Below are 16,491 nucleotides of genomic sequence, written 5' to 3' on the forward strand. Positions count from 1 at the left end.
AAGGTGAAAGTCTTCATCTTTGCTATTTCACTTCAACAGTAGGGAAGCCCAGTGGAAAGAGCACTGGCCTGGGAGTCTCTCACAGGGTGCCAGGACCGTGGGAGGAACCGCGTGCTGGTTGCCCCGCCGGACGCCCGGTGAGGACCAGGCCCACCCAGCATGGACCGGGGCCCAGGTGCCCACGCCTGTCCCAGGGCGGGCAGGGGAGGGGAAGACAGGGGGCCTTAATTCTAATCATTGCGATTCAGTTGTCTTGTTTTTGTCCGTCTGTCTCCCCCTATTAGAGTCTAATCCCGTCGACGGGCAGGGATCGTCTCTATCTGTTGCCGAATTGCACATTCCAAGCGCCTAGTGCGGTGCTCTGCACACAGCAAGCGCTCACTAAATAGTATTAAATGAATGAATGGGTGGCGACAGACCCGGAGGGCATCTTCTTCACCTGGCCCGGCCCAGGTGGGGCCAGTGGCTCCGTCCCCCACCGAACGGACATTTCAGGTGGAAGGGACCTTCCGTGTTCCGACTCTGAGCTCGTTGTGGGCAGGGGATGTCTCTGTTTATCGCACTGGACTCTCCAAAGCGCTTAGTACAGCGCTCTGCACACAGTAAGCGATCAAGAAGGACAGTTAAATGAGGGAACGAAATACCCCACACCGGGGCCAGAGCAATCCAGACCACTTTTGTGCCGTTCTGTCTGGGGCTGCTGCGGCGGTCTTAAGGGGGACCCGGGAGTCCGGGATCCCCGTGTGGGCAGCCTCCGGAGGAGGGAGCCGGCCAAGCTGGGGAGTTGGTGGGGTGTCGGGGGGCTGGGGGGTGGACCAGGTCTCCCCAGCAATGACATTACCCTCCAGCCGTGGAATCCCAGGGGCCCCGGGCCTGGCCGCTGCCTCTCCCCGGGCCGGGACCCCCCGAAACGTCACCCGAACCCGGGCCGGGCCGGAGCCCAACGCTCACGCTACGGGGCCAGAACCTCCTCAGATCCGCTCCCGGGACACTGTGGTCACTCCGGACCAGGCGTCCCCTCCTTCAACGAGGAAGTTATGGGCCACTAGACCAGAAGCTCCTTTAGAACAGGGATCGTGTCTCCTAACTCCGTTGGACTCTCCCAAGCGCTTAGTGCTTTTCACACCACAGCCCGGAGGCTCCCTGAGAGCAGGGACTGTGTCTCCTAACTCCGTTGTCCTTTCTCAAGTGCTTAATGGAGTGCTCTGCACACAGTAGACTAAAAACCCCTTGGGGACAAGGGTTGTGTCTTCTAATCCTATGGGACCCTCCTATCTAGTCTAGGTGCCCAGTACAGCATTCTGCACACAGTATGTGCCCAGTACAGGGCTCTGCACACAATAGGCACCCAGTACCGCTGCAAGAAGCCGCGTGGCCTAGTGGATGGAACACAGGCCTGGGAGTCAGAAAAACTGGATTCTGATCCCGGCTCCGCCAGTCGTCTGCAGGTTGACCTTGGGCAAGTCACTTCACCTCTCTAGGCCTCAGTTTCCTCATCCGTAAAATGGGGACTAAGACTGTGAGCCCTATGTGGGACAGGGACTGCGTCCAGCCTTGTGTCTACCCCATTGCTTAGTACAGTGCCTGGCACATAGAAAGTGCTTAACAAATGCCATAAAGAGAGACAGCACTCTGCACATAGGTGTTCAACATAGCGTAGGAGTCCAGCACAGCACTTCATACACCTAGGGATCCCCTAGTAGGGGGTGTCCAGCAGGGGCCACAGGCTCATGGAAGGGGGTGCGGGAGAGCAGTGGGGGAGACTCGGCGGGGGAAAGGCTCCGTTACCTGATCTCCTGGATCTTCTCCAGGCTGGTGGTGATCTCGGTCAGGTTCTCGGTGAGCGACACGTCGTTCTTCAGCCAGGACACCCTGGGCGGGGGGTAGGCCTCCAGCTCCACGCCAAAATGCCGGACCTCGTGCAGGTTCACGGCCTCCACGGGGCCGAAGCCGGGCTGGAGCCGGACGAAGCCTCTCTCTGGGGACGGGAGGGGGCTCGGTGAGTGGGGTGGTGCTGGGGGGAGGCCGGTCGGCCACGGGGCCCGCCCCGCCACGGGGACTCGGGGCTCTCACCGTACCGTGGACGGTGATGGTGACCTTCTTTATCTGCTTCGCCTCCTTGGTGGCGTGGCGGGCAGCACACTCGTAATCGCCGCCGTCCTTGGCCGTGGCCTCGGGCACCGTCAGGGTGTACACCAGCTTGATGGACGGGACCTTAATCTCGTCCAGCTTGATGATGCCCTTGTCCCTCTGTGCCAGAGAGAGGGGACGGGGCTCAAGACACCCCGCAGGGGAGATCGGGGGTCCTTGGGGGGGGGGGGGGCTGGATCTGATGTGCCGTCCTTTCTCCCCGAACTGGGGGCAGGGGTTGGACCGACAGGTGCCAATAGGTGAAAATGGGGGGGACGGAGGAAGAGGGTGGGAAGGTGGAAGAGGAGAGCGGGGGCAAAGGATCAGGAGGAGGAGATGAGGGGGAGACTAGGCAAGGAGGCGAGGGTGTGGGCAGTGACGGGGGAGAGGAGGGGAAGAGCTCTCTCCTGCCCACAAGGGCCTGCGAGGTCGCCTCCCCCAGACCTACAGGGGAGGAGAGGCCGTTTCCTGGACAGTGACCGTCAGCTTGGCTCCCCGACTCACGCTCCGCGCTCCTCCCCAGCAGAGGTTGGCCTCGCCTCGCCCACTTCTGATCCCTCCTCACGGCCCCGCCTGGGTCTGCAGCTCCTTCCCTCCTAACAGCTGCCCGACTCTCCCTGCAGACCTTCGAAACCTCCTAAAATCCCTCCTGTTCCTCCTCCTCCTCTTCCTCAGGAGGCATCTCCCCAGGTCCCAACCTCACAACAACATCCACCATAGCACCGGAGCACTTTTGTTCCTCTCAGCGTGCGTTCCCGGCTGCTCAATCACTAAGTAATTCACTTCTTCGCTTCACTCTGCTTCTCTCCGCCTGTCTCCCCAGTGAGACGGGAAGAAGTAGTAGTTATTGGTATTCATTAAGCAGTTACTGTGTGCAGAGCCCTGGATTAGGCACTGGAAATTAGCACACAGATAGGAGTTAGATCCGGTTCCTATCCCTGGAAGGGGCTCACAATCCATGAGGGCGGGGACCACGCCTTTTTCCTCCATCGTACTCTCCCCAGTGCTTTGTACAGTGCCTAGCACAGAGTAGGCCCCTAGGATGGTGTTTTACACCCCCAAGGCACTGAGTAGATTCGCAAAACAGTGCTCCACCCCCCCAGTAAATGCTTAATCGATTGATGGGCGGGGTGTCTCCACCACTTGGTGTCCCTGTCCATCGGGCCTGAGGTCGTGCCTCCGGTGCTCTGCACAGAGTAAGATCTCAATAAATACGATTGAATGAATGAAAGACTCCTTCTGCGTCCCCCTGACTTGCGCCCTTTATTCATCCCCACTCCTAGCCCCACGGCACTTACATCCGTATCTGTGATTTATATATTTCTATTAATGTCTCTCTCCCCTTCGTGTGGCCAGGTGTCGTTTCTCTTATATTATCGTATTGTACTCTCCCAAGCGCTTAGTGCAGTGCTCTGCACCCAGTAAGCACTCAATAAGTACGATGGACTGACCGACTCCTGCTCGAAGCCCCATCCCCACCCCGCCCTCCCCGGTCGGCGCGCCGGAAGCGGGACGTACCACCTTCCCCGGGTAGTTCCACTGGAAATCGACCACCTCGTTGTCCAGGACGGCGCAGGTGACCACGATGGTCTCGCCCGTCTTGTACACCGTCTTCGGGGCCTCCATCTCCACGACGATCTCCGGGGTGGCTGCAGGCGAGCAGGGGAGGTCAGGCGTGGGCGGGGGGATCATCATCCCGGTCTCTGCATGGCACCCAGCCCGGGGCCCCTGGGGGCCGGCGAGGACTAACCTCAAGGCCGAACCAGGGTGTCCCCAAATAATTGTGGGATTGTTAAGCACTTTTATTTGCCAGGCACTGGCCTAAACGCCGGGGTAGATACAAGCTAATCGGGATGGACACAGTCCCTGTTCCACGTAGGGCTCACAGTCTTAATCCCATTTTTACAGTCGAGGGAACTGAGGCACAGAGAAACGAAGTGACTTGCCTAAGGTCACGTAGCAAGACAAGTGACAGAGCCAAGATTAGAATCCAAATCCTTCTGACTCCCGGGCCCGGGCTCTATCTAATAAGCCACGCTGTTTCTGGCGCAGACCCACCCCACCTGGGACTCTTGATCTCTGATGGAGGGGGAGAAGCAAGGTTCTCGGCCCCATTTTACAGATCGGGAAGATGAGGCTCAGAGAGACTAAGTGACTTACTTTCAAGATCACCCAGCCGTCCAGGACTAGGAGTCAGGAGTCCCTGGGCCACACTGCCTCCCTGAAATCCTCCCGTGAGCAGGTGATCCCAGGGAACCATCCCCCCCTCGGAGAAGGAGGCGGCGGGCTTCCGGACGGACGCTCTCGGCCCTCCAGAAAAGGGACCGGGTTCGTCGGGCCTCGGGCGCTCAGGGACCCTCCCCCGTGGGACGGGCGCCGACTGACCGAGGGCAGCAGAGGTACCTCGCAAGGTGTAGACGTTGAACTCGAGGGTCTGGAACTTCCTGCCGCGGATGGTCGTCTCGCACGTGTAGGACCCCATGTCGAAGTGACCCAGGAAACCTTGGCGGCTGTCGTAGAAGGCAGAGACCTCCTTGCCGTCGCTGGCGTGCAGGGTCACCCGCGCCTGCGGGTCGGTGGAGCGACAGGGGATCACGGTGGAATCGTCTTCCTCCACGACGATGAAGTGGTCGACCATGACCGAGGGCACGAAGGCGACGTCGGGGTCTGAGGGGGGATGATGGCGGTGAGGGTGTTTGTTAAGCGCTGTTCTAAGAGCTGGGGTCGATCCAGGCTAATCAGGTTGGACACGGTCCCTGTCCCACGTGGGACTCACAGTCCTGATCCCCATTTACAGATGAGGTAACTGAGGCACAGAGAAGTGACTTGCCCAAGGTCACACAGCAGACAGGTGGCAGAGCCGGAATTAGAACCCAGGTCCGTCTGCCCTCAACGTGGCCGAACGACACCCCGCCATTTCCGTGAGGGGGCCGATCCGACCCCCCCACCCGCGGATCTCCCCTTTCCGGTGCCCCCGTACGGAGGCCGTGGTCGCCCCCCCACCCGGACCACCCGTCCACGGGGGCCCCCCCCCGTACCCACCAGGCACGTAGACGTAGACATCCCGGCCTTCGGCCTCGGCCTCCTGGGTCTGCGTGTGGTTGTAATAGCAGGTGTAGAGGCCGGTGTGCACGGCCGAGGCGTTGGCCACCTCCAGCACGGCCACGAAGGAGCCGCTGTTGTTCTCCTCACTGCGGACGGACACGCCGGGGCTCCCATCGTCCAGCGTGGGGAACTGCCAGCTGACCTCGCTGTCCCCGGTGCACCGCAGGGAGAAGGACATGTGCAGGGACACCACCAGCTCCTCCTCGTCCGGCACGATGGTGGGAAACGGGGGCTGGCAGGCCCCGCGTCGTAGCCCTGTGCGGGGGGAAGCCGGCGGGAGCCGGTCAGGAGAGGGTGGGCGGGCAGAGCCGGTCCAGTCTGGCCGGACCCTCTGCGAGGAACCCACCAGGGGATGCCCCATCCTTGGACTTGGGGGTTCCCTCTCTGGGGGATCCCCCAGACCTCCCTGAACAACAGCTATCGTGCCCAGAACCTCCCCCTCACCCGATCCTGCTTTCCAGAATCTGGGTCGGGGCACCCCGTATTGGCCCCGGGGAGCCAAGGATGTCCTGGGTTCAGCCCAGGGAGCTGTGACCGGGAGCCGGGCCCGGGTAATACGGCCCCGGGACCCCCTTCAGGAGCAAGCTCAGCCTCAGAGACCCCATCCCTCACCCCGGAGCCGGGCCCCTCTCCCGACAGAAGGAAGCCACGGAAATTCCTCTGGGCCACTGGCGATCGCCGACGCTCCTGCTGGGAACCCGAGCACCAGTGGCCGGGGGCAAAGGCAAGGGGAGGTTTGGCCCCGAAAGGGGTGCCACGTCTGGCAGAAGATACGACGGGGAGAGGAATCTCTCATTCCCCTGTGGCAGCTGAGACAGAATCCTGTCCTCTCCCCCGACCCACACTCGGGATCCCACCCCGCCAGCTGCAGACCCCTTGGGTCTGCACGCAGAAACGTCTAGAAGAGGGGAGGATTCTGACTCCCCCCAACTCCTGGCTCTGGAGGGACGTGATCCAAACGCCCTTCATGAATCCAACCTCCCACCCTTCCCCCCTCAACTGTCTTGGGCCTCTGGATCACCTCCCCCTCCCCATCCCCAGGGCTGGAGGGGGTCACGGGCCTTACCTGACAGCAGATACCCCAAGATCAGGCATGTCCATGGGGAAGGACCCATAGTCGCTGGAGAACTGGGAGAACCAAGACAGGTCGAAGTTAGATTCCACTCCAGCCCCAGGGATCCCGCTGATCCCTTCTCCCCCTTCCCACACCTCTTTCAGACTCCCGGGCCCCCCAGAGAGGGGGGGCCCTATGCCATTCCCAGATTTCCATTCCTAAGCAACACTGGGATGATCCAGCTCGCGTCCCCCCTTCCCACCCCCAGAACGGGAAGGTGACCAGTGGGGAATGAGCCAGCTAAGAGCTGGCCACGTCTCTTCTATCAAAGATAAACATCTTCCTTTTCCCTTTGATCTCGCCTTCCCGACTTGCAGACACCAGTAATAATAATTGCGGTATGTGCTTACTATGTTCCAAGCACTGTGCCAAGTGCCAGGGTAGATACAAGATCATCTGGCTGGACACAGTCTCTGTCCCATATGTGTGTGGCTGAAAAAATCCCAGCCACTAACTACCCTCTCTCTCTTTCTCTCCCCACCTCTCCCCCCAACTCACTCTCTAAAGATAATTATGGTACTTGTTAAGCGCTTACTATGTGCCGAGCACCGTTCTAAGTGATGGGGTAGATGCAAGTTAATCAGGTTGGACGCAGTCCCCGTCCCACATGCGGCTCACACTCTTATCCCCATTTTACAGATGAGGTGACTGAGGCCCAGACAGGTGAGGTGACTTGCGCAAGGTCACACTGCAGGCATATGGTGGAGCCGGGATTCGAACCCACGTCCTTAGACGCCCAGGCCCATGCTTTTCTCTCTCTCACGCTAATCTCTCTCTCATGCTCATCTCTCTCTCGTTCAGTTGCATTTATGGAGCACTTACTGGGCGCAGAGCACTGTACGGAGCGCGTGGAAAGTACAGTTCGGCAACCAATTGCTCTCTCTCTCGTTGTCTCTGTCTCTGTCAATTTCTGTCTCTCCCTCTCGCCCTTTCTCTCTTTCCTTATCGCACTGTCAGGAGAGAGGCAGTGCCCGGTACAGTTTTCACTTTTAATAATAATGTTGGTATTTGTTAAGCGCTTACTATGTGCCGAGCACTGTTCTAAGCGCTGGGGGACATACGGGTCATCAGGTTGTCCCACGTGAGGCTCACAGTTAATCCCCATTTTACAGATGAGGGAACTGAAGCACAGAGAAGTGAGGTGACTTGCCCACAGTCAGACAGCTGACAAGTGGCAGAGGCGGCATTCGAACTCATGACCCCTGACTCCCAAGCCCGGGCTCTTTCCGCTGAGCCACACTTTTGCTTCCTTAAGCCTCCATCAGTTTTCCTTTAAACACTTCGAAAAGGGGTTCTGCAGCCCTCCGCTGCTCCCCCTGCAAACAAACACGAAGACTTTAGCCGGGGTGAAAAAACTTTTTAATCCCCACATTAAAAAAAAAAAAAAAGCAAAAAAAAACCGGGCGGGACTGACTGGAAACCTTATTAATTAGGAATGTGAGACATATGCATAATATGCTCAGCCTCAAATCCCGAGAAAGGTTTTAATCCAAAACAGCTCAACGCCCCAGACTTTAACCCTTTCCTCAAAGGGCTCCCTTAAAGGGAATTTGCACCCTACAGATTTGGAGGGATTTAACTTTCATTTCCTCCATTAATCAGAATTGTCGAGCACCTACAGTGAGCCGAGAACTGCACCGGCCGCTTACTGTAGGAAAACTACGTACGGGGCCTCTAGAATTTGCCGAGTACTGTACTGAGCACTTGGGAGGGTACCATAGAGGTAAAAGGCCCCACCTTTTACCTCAAGGTGCTCACGGTCTAACGGGGGGGAGGCACTTAAGCCCGTCAAAGGGCAGGGACTGTCTCTATCTGTTACCGATTTGTCCATTCCAAGCGCTCAGTACAGTGCTGTGCACATAGTAAGCGCTCAATAAATACTATTGAATGAATGAACACCACTTAATTTTGAGATAGAAAAGAATGGAAAGATGGATGGTGTTTCTGTGGCAGAGTCAGTAATATCCCCGTGCCTTAGTTTTCTCATCTGTAAAATAGGGAATTTGACAATTCCCTTCCTCGTAAACTGAGCCCCCACCGAAGAACAGAGACTGTCCGACACGATTACCGCGTCTCTCCGTCTAGCGTTTAGCGCGTTGGATAAATAATAATGATGGTATTTGTTAAGCGCTTACTGTGTGCCAAACACTGTTCTAAGTTCTGGGGTCGATACTAGGTAATCAGGTCCTATGTGGGGCTCACAGTCTTAATCCTCGTTTTACAGATGAGGGAACCGAGGCACAGAGATGTCAAGTGACTTGTCCAAAGTCACACAGCCGATAAGTGGCGGAGCCGGGATTAGAACCCACGATCTGTGACTCCCGAGCCCGTGATCCTGGATTACTAGGGCTGGCGGCGGCCCGTCTCCCCTCGCTTTGGGCCAACCTAAGCCCCGAGCAGAGCAAATAAGACTACCGCATTAACAATAATAATAATAATAATAATGTTGGTATTTGTTAAGTGCTTACTATGTGCAGAGCACTGTTCTAAGCACTGGGGCAGATACAGGGTCATCAGGTTGTCCCACGTGAGGCTCACAGTCTTCATCCCCATTTTACAGATGAGGTCACTGAGGCCACTTGCCCACAGCCACACAGCTGACAAGTGGCAGAGCCGGGATTCGAACCCATGATCTCTGACCCCCAAGCCCGGGCTCCTTCCACTGAGCCACGCCGCTTCTCTGCATTACGGTCCTTCCGTCGGCCAGACGGCTTTTAAACCTTTTGAGGAAAGGTTTTGAAGGCGCCCACCGAGCCCAAGCTAAGCACGACATATTTGGAGTCTTTGCGCGACTTATTCCGGGAAGTGCCCCCCGGGAAAAAAGAAAACAAACAAACAAACCGAAAAAGAAAAAGCTTTTTTCTTCCTCTTTGTTTTTCCTGCCCTCCGACTAGCGCTCCTCCAAATGGCTAAGCATTTGATCCCATCCAAGGCCCAGCGGGGGAGGCCGTAGCGGGACTCATTTATTTAGCGGCGCCGGGACGGGGCGTGGGGGAGAGGGGAAGAAACTTTAGGGACCCCAAATTTCGACCACCGTGACTGACTCCCCACTTAGTACAGTGCCTGGCACATAGTAAGCGCTTAACAGATACCATTTTTATGATCATATTACCTCCCCACTCCCCACCCTCCCGGGCAGTTCGCCTTTTGGGGGGGGGTCTGTCTTGCCTGCCGGGGATCCTGGGCCAAAATCACTTCGCTTCTCCGGGCCTCAGTTCCCTCATGGGTAAAATAATCATTACCGTATTTGTCATTAATAACGATAGTATTTAAGTGCTTACTATGTGCCAGGCACTGTACTAAGCGCTGGGGTGAATACAACTAAATGGGGTTAGACAGAGCCCCTGCCTCGCGTGGGTCTCACCGTCTCCATCCCCATTTTCCAGATGAGGGAACTGAGGCCCAGAGAAGTGACTGGCCCAGGGTCACGCAGCAGACAAGTGGCGGAGCGGGGATAAGGACCGGCCGGGCCCGCTCCCCGTCGTTTCCAAGAGGACAACTGAGCCTCTCTAGGGGGGGCGACCCTGCCTCCCACTGATAGTAGACACCCCCGGCTACTTCCAGGCGACCCCCGGGGCTCATTTCTCCTGACGGACCCGCCGCCCCCCAGCTCCGAACCTCTTTAAAGTGCTCCTGGGGAGTCTGGCTAGCTTTCCTCCTGCCTTTTCAGATAGAGGGGGTCGAAGCCCCCGGCCCCCTCCCCAGAAACAACAACTACAACAAAATCCCAACCACCTGAACCACCGCGGGCCCCAAGAAACCACTCGGCCTGGACGGAAAATCCGTTCAAAGGTCGGGGGCCGTGGGTCAGGGGTCTCAGAGACCACCCACCTCTCACCGAGGATCGGAACGAGCGGGGCCATCTGGGCGCCGGGCCTGCCTGGGGCCTTCCGCTAAGCGGCTCGCTGTTCATGCGACCGTGGGGTTCATTAAACGCTTACCCTGTGCTGAGCGCTGTGCTGGGAGCTGGAATAATCAGGCGCCGGCGCTGTCCCCCTCGGGGTTGACGATCCACCGGGGAAGGAGGGCCGATGGCTCATCCCCATTTCCCGGATGGGGAAAACCGGGCCCGGAGAAGGGCAGGGACTTGGCCGAGGTCGCACGGCGGGCTCGGGGGCAGAGGCGGGACTCGAACCCGGGACTCCAGACACCGCCCTCCCCGCTTCAGGATCGGGCCCAGCGAACCCGCCCCGTTTGGTTTGGGGGCCGGCGAAATCTCCCGGCTCTGTCGCTTGCCTGCTGCGTGACCTTGGGCAAGCCACTTCGCTTCGCTGTGCCTCAGTCTCCTCATCCGTAAAATGGGGATGAAGACTGTGAGCCCCACGTGGGACAACGTGATCACCTTGTATTTATCCCAGTGCTTAGAACAGTGCTTGGCACGTAGAAAGCACTTAACAAATTCTGTTGTGCAATTGTACTTAGAAGCACGGGCTTGGAAGTCAGAGGTCATGAGTTAATAATGTTGGTATTTGTTAAGCGCTTACTATGTGCAGAGCACTGTTCTAAGCGCTGGGGTAAACACAGGGGAATCAGGTTGTCCCACGTGGGGCTCACAGTCTTAATCCCCATTTTACAGATGAGGGAACCGAGGCCCAGAGAAGCCAAGTGACTTGCCCACAGTCACACAGCTGACAAGTGGCAGAGCTGGGAGTTCTAATCCCGTCTCTGCCGCTTGTCAGCTGTGTGACCTTGGGCAAGTCACTTCACTTCTCTGGGCCTCAGTTCCCTCGTCTGTAAAATGGGGACGAAGACTGTGAGCCCTTCGTGGGACAACCCGACGACCCTGTATCTCCCCCAGCGCTTAGAACAGTGTTTGGCACATAGTAAGCACTTAAATACCGACATTATTATTACTTTCCAAGCGCTTAGTCCAGTGCTCTGCACACAGAAAGCGCTCAATAAATACGATTGAATGAATGAATGAACAAATACCGTTGTTATTATTATTAAGTCCAACCCGGCCGCCGTTTCAGCCCTTTGGCGAGAACAAATCCGCTCAGACGCCCCGCGGCTCGGAGAGCAAATAGATCAGCACAGTGTCTCAGTGGAAAGAGCCCGGGCTTAGGAGTCGAAGGTCCTGGGTTCTAATCCCAGCTCCACCACCTGTCCGGCTGGGTGACTGTGGGCGAGTCACTTCACTTCTCGGGGCCTCAGTTCCCTCATCTGTCAAATGGGGATGAAGACTGTGAGCCCCACGTGGGACAACCTGATGACCCTGTAGCTACCCCAGCGCTTAGAACAGTGCTCGGCACAGAGTAAGCGCTTAACAAATACCAACGTTATTATTATTAGGCCAAGTGGTGGCAGGGCGGCGGTTCCCGTCCCGGCCGCGAGGCGGCGGTGTGGCCCGCGGGCCCCGAGGAACTAATAACGGTAATAATAATCAGTAATAATAGTAATCAGGTGAGGGAAATGAGGCACGGAGACGTGAATAATAATAATAATGTTGGTATTTGTTAAGCGCTTACTATGTGCAGAGCACTGTTCTAAGCGCTGGGGGAGATCCAGGGTCATCAGGTGGTCCCCCGTGGGGCTCACGGTCTTCATCCCCATTTGACAGGTGAGGGAACTGAGGCACGGAGACGTGAATAATAATAATAATGTTGGTATTTGTTAAGCGCTTACTACGTGCAGAGCACTGTTCTAAGCGCTGGGGGAGATACGGGGCCATCAGGTTGTCCCCCGTGAGGCTCACGGTCTTCATCCCCGTTTTCCAGATGAGGCCACTGAGGCCCAGAGAAGTGAAGTGACTTGCCCACAGCCACGCAGCTGACAAGGGGCAGAGCCGGGATTCGAATCCATGACCTCAGACTCCCAAGCCCGGGCTCATTCCAATGAGCCACGCTGCTTCTCTGAATACCAACATTATTATTATTACTTTCCAAGCCTTTAGTCCAGTGCCCTGCACACAGTAAGCGCTCAGTAAATACGATTGAATGAATGAGCAAATACGGTTATTATTATTATTATCAAGTCCAACCCGGCCGCCGTTTCGGCCCTTCGGAGAAAACAAATCCGCTCGGACAGCAAATAGATCGGCAGCGTGGTTCAGTGGGCCTCTTTCCGCTGACTTGCCCGAAGTCACACGGCCGACACGCGGCGGAGTCGGGATTAGAACCCACGACCTCTGACTCCCAAGCCCGGGCTCCTTCCGCCGAGCCCCGCTGCTTCTCTACAAAACAAAACCCAAATCCTCGGTTCGACGGACAAGGTGACTGTGACCTTGTAGACCGTGAGCCCTTTGTCGGGCAGCGATGGTCTCATCCTTTCCAAGCGCTGAGTCCAGTGCTCTGCACACTTAAGAAGCAGCGTGGCTCAGTGGAAAGAGCCCGGGCTTTGGAGTCCGAGGTCACGGGTTCGAATCCCGGCTCCTCCACCTGTGTGACTGGGGGCAAGTCACTTCACTTCTCTGGGCCTCAGTTACCTCATCTGGAAAATGGGGATGAAGACTGTGACACCCCCCCCCCACGTGGGACCACCTGATTCCCCTGTGTCTACCCCAGCGCTTAGAACAGTGCTCGGCACATAGTAAGCGCTGAACAAATACCAACATTATTATTATTATTATTAGTTAGCACTCAAGAAATACAAGTGAATGAACGAAATGGATGAATAAAGCGCAGCCGCTTCCCCCGCTTTCATCCATTCGATCGTATTTATTGAGCGCTCACTGGGTGCAGAGCACCGTACAAAGAAGCACTGTGGCAATCAATAGGCCTGACTGAATGAAAGATTCCTTCTGCGTCCCCTGACTTGCTCCCTTTATTCATCCCAACTCCCAGCCGTACGACACTTACATCTTTATGTATGATTTATTTATTTTAATCGGTGTCTCTCTCCCCGTCTAAACCGTAAACTCGTTGTGGGCGGGCACTGTTTCTCATATTATTGTACTGTGCTCTCCCAAGCGCTTAGTACAGTGCTCTGCACACAGTAAGCGCTCAATTAATACGATCAACTGAGTGGAAACAGCCCGGGCTTGGGAGTCAGAGGAAGTGGGTTCTTATCCCCGCTCCGCCACTTGTTTGCTGTGTGACCTTGGGCAAGCCACTTCACTTCTCTGTGCCTCGGTGACCTCCTCTGGAAAATGGGGACTGGGAGCCCCGCGTGGGACAACGTGATGACCCTGTATCTACCCCAGCGCTTAGAGCAGTGCTTGGCACGTTATAAGCGCTTAACAAATGCCATAATTATTATTATTACTAAGCGCTTGGGAAGGTAGAGTACAGCAATAAAGAGAGACAACCCCTGCCCACACGCGCTCACAGTCTAGAGGTGGGGGAATTGTCCATTGCCGCCGCTTAGTACAGTGCTTTGCACCTAGTGGGCGCTCAATAAGTACTATTGAATGAACGAATGACTGACAGACGTCAATCCAAACAAGCAGACGTCAATAAAAATAAATAAAATGACAGATATAGATGTATTTGCTGTGGGGCGGGGAGAGGGAGGAACAGCCAAGGGAGTTCTCGGTGCCTCAGTTCCCTCCCCTGTAAAGTGAGGATGAAGACTGTGAGCCCCACGGGGGACAACCTGATGACCCTGTATCTCCCCCAGCGCTTAGAAGAGTGCTCGGCACATAGCAAGCGCTTAACAAATGCCGGTATTATTATTATTATTATTATTATTTTGCTGGGTGCAATCCGACCTCCCCAGCCGGTCCGGGGACCCCCACGCGCATCCCCCGAGGCCGCCACCAGAGGGCGCCCCGGCTCCGCGCATTCTCCGCGGCCGCCACCAGAGGGCGTCCCGGGCCCGCGCATTCCCCGCGGCCGCCGCCAGGGGGCGCCCCGGCTCGGCGCATCCCCCGCGGCCGCCACCAGAGGGCGCCCCCGCTCCGCGCATCCCGCCGGCGCCGCAGGGACCAGCCCCGCTCCTCGCCCGCTCCTCATTCATTCATTCACTCACTCATTCATTCAGTCCATTTACTGAGCGCTTCCCGTGCGCAGAGCACTGTCCGAAGCGCCTGGGAGGTACGAGCTAGAGACAGCCGATTAGACCGTAAGCCCGTCAAAGGGCGGGAGCTGTCTCTATCTGTTACCGATTTGTCCATTCCAAGCGCTTAGTCCAGTGCTCTGCACATAGTGAGCGCTCAATAAATACCGTTGAATGGATGAATGAACCCCGGCCCCACAACGGGCTCCCAGTCTAAAATCCTCGCCCGGGCCCCGTGGCCAGTCGACTGGGGGGGGGGGGGGGGGCCAGGCGCCAGGCCGCGACCCCCTCCCCGCTGGGCAACGCCGGGCAGGACGACGGCCGGAGAGGGGGAGAGAGGAGGGGGTCGAGAGGGGATATTAAGGCTGGGAGGGGAGGGGGAGACGCCCCCAGCCCCATCCCACTGCCCGGTGGTCAGCCCCAGGATGCCTTTTGATGTTCTCCCGCCCCGGGACCCTCAACAGGACGGGGGGGTTGCAATTCCCAGTGGGGAAGCCCCCTCCCCTTATCCCTCTCCCCCCGGGAGAGACCCTCGCAGAGGGGAAAGGATCCCGGCCCGAAGTTAAATCAACTGGAATTAAGACCTAGGCCGCTGAAGCGTCGACGACCCCCGGCCCCCCGAGCCCACCGCCGGTGTCCCCGGTCGCGACAGAGCTCGGCGACATCGCAGGACCGAGCCGACGGCCAGGCCGACGGCTCGCCCGGCTCTTACCTTGCGTTCGAGGAGGTGCGCTCCGCTCCCGACCGGTCCTTAGACTCCCGCCATGGGCCGGAGACCCCCGGACTCTTGGGTTCTTGGGCTTCCGCTCCCGCCCAGCCAGTCCCAGCTCCTCGGAGGAGGAAGAGGAAAAAATGGGAAAGAAAAAAATAAAACCACCCCCCCTCCCCCCCAAAAAAGGAGAAATCAGGCTCCGGGAAAAGATTCCCAAGGCGAGAGGGCGGCGAGGCTCACAATGAGCGCCCCCCGAGGGGAGCGGGACCCCCAACTCGCCCAACCCCCTCGAGGCTAAGGCTGCGAAGCTCCAAATGTGTTTCTTATTAGGGTCGGGGGGAGGGGGGGGGCCTTCTGGTCTTCGCCGCCCGGACCCCCAAATTCCCCCGCCCCCAAGGCCCCCGCCCGGATCTCCAAATTCCTCTCCAGGGCCGGTCCTTTCCCAAGCCCCCAGACCCCCCGACCCCCCACCCCCGGGGGGTCTCGTCCACGTCGCGGACCCGAAGGCTCCTCGGGGACGGGTGGGGAGGTGGTGGAATGGACCTCCCCCCCCAAAAAAACCCCGACGCCCCCTCCGCTTCCCAGAAGAGGGAGGATTCCTCTTTTCCCTCTTTTTTTTTTTTCAGAAAAACGAAGTCGAAGGCCCCGCACCCCAAAGCAAACCGCTCCCCCGTCCTCCGGGCCTGCCTCCGCCAGGTCAGTCCGGACCTCGGGGTGGACAAGACCAGGGGGTGGACGGAGCCGGGGGGGTCGACAGGGCCGGGGGTCGACAGGACCGGGGGTCGACAGGACCGGTCCTTCCCACCCGGGACACGGGGCGGCCACGCCGGCCGGCCGGGTCCGACGGCTCCCGGGGGTGGGGGGCTCGACCTCAGCCTCCTCCCTTACCTTCCCCGACCCCCCGAGTCCGGGACCCCGGAGTCCCGACCCCCGCCCAGCGCCTCCTCGCTCCGTCCGAGCCCCGCGCCGGATAATTGATTCAGCCCCGCAGTCCACTCTCCCCCAGACTAATCTTTTGGTTTAAGTAAATAGCTGTCAGGATATGAAGCACCCCCCCCCCTTACACACTCACACACACACACACACACACACCCTGCGCCCCCCCCCCCGCCCACTTTCAAACCCCCTTCAGAATAAGAGTCTCCCCTGCCCTGCCTCCCGCCCAGTCCAGGCCCCTCCGGCTCTTAGACAGACAGGGGGACCGGCCCCCAGCCTTCATCAACAACGGGGGGTCGGGGGGAGGGGGGGGGCCAGGCCATATGGGGAGGGGGGAGAGGCGGAGGGGGGGCGCTGCAGGGGGACAAGGTTTTCCTTAAAACCCAACTGCTCACTTTTTCATGAAAAGAGGAGGGTCTCCCACTTTGGAGGGGGGATGGGGGTTGCTCCCTTTTGGCCCCTGGCTCGGGTTTTGGGGTGGGGAGGGGGTCGAGGGAGGGGGGGGTCTCTCTCTGTCTCTCTCTCTCTGGGGTCTCTCTCTCTCTCTCTCTCTCTCTGG

General features: G+C 58.0%; 1 protein-coding gene across 3 annotated transcripts in view; it reads right to left on the bottom strand.

Moving 5' to 3' along the window:
* The window catches only part of PDGFRA (platelet derived growth factor receptor alpha), a 29,814-nt gene extending 13,787 nt beyond the window's left edge, over positions 1-16,027 (bottom strand). Inside the window, exons 1-8 of one of the 3 annotated variants that reach the window (XM_029076463.2) lie at positions 15,885-16,027; positions 14,997-15,111; positions 6,302-6,363; positions 5,173-5,490; positions 4,534-4,797; positions 3,649-3,779; positions 2,079-2,250; positions 1,789-1,978 (exon numbers count right to left, since the gene is read on the bottom strand). In XM_029076463.2, the coding sequence (XP_028932296.1) occupies positions 1,789-1,978; positions 2,079-2,250; positions 3,649-3,779; positions 4,534-4,797; positions 5,173-5,490; positions 6,302-6,350 (1,124 nt within the window). In that variant the 5' untranslated portion in view covers positions 6,351-6,363; positions 14,997-15,111; positions 15,885-16,027. Of the gene's footprint in view, positions 1-1,788; positions 1,979-2,078; positions 2,251-3,648; positions 3,780-4,533; positions 4,798-5,172; positions 5,491-6,301; positions 6,364-14,996; positions 15,143-15,884 lie in introns of those variants that run through there. The other 2 variants (XM_029076465.1, XM_029076464.2) reach the window with 2 other exon arrangements.
* Positions 16,028-16,491: the final 464 nt, after the last annotated feature.

This window comes from Ornithorhynchus anatinus, chromosome 12 (assembly GCF_004115215.2).
Source record: "Ornithorhynchus anatinus isolate Pmale09 chromosome 12, mOrnAna1.pri.v4, whole genome shotgun sequence".
Classification (NCBI taxonomy): domain Eukaryota; kingdom Metazoa; phylum Chordata; class Mammalia; order Monotremata; family Ornithorhynchidae; genus Ornithorhynchus; species Ornithorhynchus anatinus.